Here is a 3,518-nt window from a genome sequence, read left to right as displayed (position 1 = left end):
TCCCACCCAGAGACATCGGTCTCACTTAAGGCTGCCAAGACACTTCTTTAATTAGAGCAGCAGCATCTGATAGTCAGCACTAATTGCCTGTAGTCTTGTGTACAAGGGACACAGACTGGGAGGTGCTGAGCCACAAAACTCAGCCCAAACCCTGTCGTCCTCCCTCCCTACTGCCTTCCCCTGCCTTCAGTGTGGAAATGTCAGAGTAATGGGTAACCTAGCTGGAATGTGCCAGCAGATAGGTGAGGTGAGATAAGGGGGAAAGCCGGAGGAGACAACTCCTTATTTGGCTCAGGGGCACACCTGCGCTGCCTTCGCCTTCGCCTTCCCCGTGCCACCACTTCGGGTGGTACCGCTCCTGCAGGAGGGAAAAGCACCACTTCCTCCTGCCCACTGGCTGCGAGAGCAGCCAAGAGAAACCCGTCAAACCCATGCCCTCAGGTTCACGAACCTGACATTTAATTATGTGCCAATGTGGCACCAAATGCCACATGGAATGCCATATCACTCAGGTCAATGCTTTTCTTCCCCTTCTTTCCTCCTTCCTTCCCAAAAGAAGAACTGGTGCATTGTGCAGAGTTTGCACAACCACTCCCCAAGCAATCACATAGTGTCCTCCTCCTGAACCCCACCTACAGCCTGCTTTGCCTACCTACTATCCATTCAACCCCACATCCTGGTCTGACCTGGAAAAGCACCTGGCGTTATCTGGGAAGGATTTCCATCCAACAAGAGCTCCTTTCATGTTGGTGGAAAAACCTTGGGCTTTGCCGGTGTCTCACATAGAGCCACGGAGCCAGAAACCTGACAGAAGTAAGAACAGCTGGAACAAGCAGTCTTTCACTGCTTGGGTATTTATTAGAGCTTGGAAGCAGCACCCATCAGTCCAGTTTGAAGGAGGTGACCCTGAAGCCTCCCTTGACGCTCAAGTAGCTGATTTTGCTGTAGGAGTGCCGGTTGGGGAACTTCACTTCATGGCCATCCGGCAGCTTCACTTGGAATTTGTCTGCCAGCATTTCAATGATGATCTGGGAGAAGAGAGGGGAGAAAGGGCAGGGATTGGGGACAAGGAGGAGATCAGGAGGTGAGTAACCAGATGAAAGGCCTGACTGTTACACGTAGGGGTTAGACTTGGTCCTGACAGCCTTTAGCAAGGTGCTGGGGGTTGAGGGTGGTGCAGGAAATGGGCAGTTGATATAAAGAGTGTGAGCTGGTATCTAGACTATGACACGGGGACAGGATCTCTCCTGGGGCTCTTTCAGCTACTCAGGTTGTAAACTCAGAGCAGGTAAACCCAAGTGGGTCTTTATATGCCACATGCCTTAGATCTCCTCTGAACAGGGCAGAATAAACCTGACACACCAATGCCCTCAGCAGCTCACCAGGACCTGGAAAAGGAGCTTCACTGATAAACACTCACAAGCAGACAGGACAAGAACACATCACTGACCACTGCAAATTAAAGGGATCATTTCCCAAAGCCATCACCTCACCATCCCTTCCCCAAGAGATGACTGAGGAAACAAGCTTCCTCTCCACAGCAGGACTCGTAAATGCAGCCCTGTTAATGTCTCGGGACATCAGATGGGGTGAGACAGCAACTAAGGCAGCATGCCTGGCTGGAGGAGAGGGAGGACAGCCTGTCAGCGTGGATTCAGGAGCAGTGAGACAGAAGAGCTGAGGAAGAGGTTTTTGGATGTTGCTCCAAACCCTTGGTTGCCCTAAAGCCCATGTTTGCTTAGGGGGCAATCAGGGAGAGAAATAAGGTAGAGAGCAGCAAGATTCTGCTTCTTGGAGACCCCCTTTACCTTCATATGTACCCTGGTACACTCACCCACTGGGCAGGGGTAGGGGGCAGGAAGCACTTACAAAGCCTGAGAGAGACAGGGCTCATATAGAGTTCCCAGTGGAAGTGCTGGGGTTTTGAAGGAGGAGTGCAAATGGCAATTGGGACTAAAAACCCAGAGGATGAGGATGAGGGGCTGCTGGGAGGGAGTAGGAGGCACTGGATGGGACTGGGAGGACAAGGGTACAGGAATCTGCTAACCAGGGGCTTCCTCCTCCATCACCCTCCCAAACCGATGCTGGCACAGACCCCTCACCTTGGTAGTGGAGCCCTTGGAGAAACAGAGGTGGTTCTCACGCTGCTCTGCCTGCCAGGCACTGGAGCACCTGGAGTTGCAGACGATGACAGGCTCATTGAAGCGGGGATTGAAGTGAAATGCCAGATCTGAGGAGCTGGAGCCGAGGTTGATGCTGAAGCTGTGGGTGAAGGTCAGGCACACAGATAAAACAGGCTCTTGAAAGATCTGGGATCCAACACATGGTTCTGCACCTAATTCCTCCATCAGCAGTGCAGGTGCTTAATGCCTCCTGTTTTCTCATTCTGCTCAGGAGCCAGAAGGGTTTGCATGGAGGTGGTGTAGGAGTTCCCCTTCTCAGCGTTAACTGAGCTGTGGTCATACTTTTTATCCCTGGCAACCTTGGAAAACCACCTCTGCAGCCCAGCTTCAGTCCTGGCAAGTTGAGGAGGTTTCTTTGTACTCACCCATCAGTATCATCAGATATCTTGCCCTTGATCTTCAGGCTGTTCCCAGTCTTCATATCCAGGTTGAAGATTTCAAATTTTTCCTAAGGCAGAGAGAAAAATTGCCTGTGGGGCTCCTTCAGCCTCTTCATTGGAAGAGAGATGATGCTGCTTGGAGAAGGTGCCCCAGACAGGAGAACATCTACAGCTGGTATTCCTCTCCTAAATTCCTCTCCTCCTCCATGCTGGAGGTCTTGTATGGGAAGAGTGGGCTGAGTGAAGCCAGCAAGCAGGAAAATACATCAGAGAGAGAGAGGAGAGATGAAAACGGGTTTGTCCTCAGCAGAAGGAAAGGAGAGCACGAGAGCAGAGGCACAAAGAGGGTTAAAGCAGAGGGGCACAACCCAGGGTTTGGTAGGCAGCATTGCCCGCAGCCCAAGAAGCACAAGAGGTGGGAGCAGAGGTAGCTGTGGCTTGACGGTCCCTCGCTCAGCTTTGCTAAGCTGGGGACCCTGGGTGACAGAGGACAGGAGCAGCAGATCTTACAGACATCTTCCTCAGAGGACAGGGTAACCAGGCAGGGAGCCACCAGCAGCTTAGCTCAGAAATGCCTCACACAGAGGACCTCCCATCCCTAGACTTCCTTGTGGCTTACACATTAACAGCACCTCCACCTCCACAAGGCCCCATCAGCTGCTATTCAGCCATGAGACTTTGATCCACAGAAATAGCTTCCCTATGTACACTTTCTCTCATTATGGACTTCAGGAGATTTAACCAATTCCCAGCCTCCTTGATGGGCTCCCTGTGGAGGGACCACCACACACAGCCCTTAGTGGTGCTACTCCAGCCACTGCACAGGATAAACATCTTCCCAGCTGGTCATGGAGGTGTGACCACCGTGTTCACTTCTTTCCTGCATGTAACAGCTCAGCCAAAAGAAGCATTCCCAGCTCCATCCCTTCTCGTGGCTCCAGATTCAGCCCCAGCT

General features: G+C 52.1%; 1 protein-coding gene across 1 annotated transcript; it reads right to left on the bottom strand.

Annotated features, from left to right (window-relative positions):
• Nucleotides 1-881: 881 nt before the first annotated feature.
• On the bottom strand, nucleotides 882-2,631 carry LGALS2 (lectin, galactoside-binding, soluble, 2; the record flags this gene model as incomplete). Its single annotated transcript, XM_010185168.1, has 3 exons — nucleotides 882-1,028; nucleotides 2,103-2,262; nucleotides 2,549-2,631. Coding segments are annotated over 3 exons (390 nt in total), but the record flags the coding sequence as incomplete, so codon positions are not given.
• Between the last annotated feature and the right edge of the window lie 887 nt (nucleotides 2,632-3,518).

Source organism: Mesitornis unicolor, unplaced genomic scaffold (assembly GCF_000695765.1).
Source record: "Mesitornis unicolor isolate BGI_N332 unplaced genomic scaffold, ASM69576v1 scaffold22445, whole genome shotgun sequence".
Taxonomy (NCBI): Eukaryota; Metazoa; Chordata; class Aves; order Mesitornithiformes; family Mesitornithidae; genus Mesitornis; species Mesitornis unicolor.
Note: the sequence above shows the minus strand (reverse complement) of the source record. Positions and strands in the feature narration are given on the sequence as shown.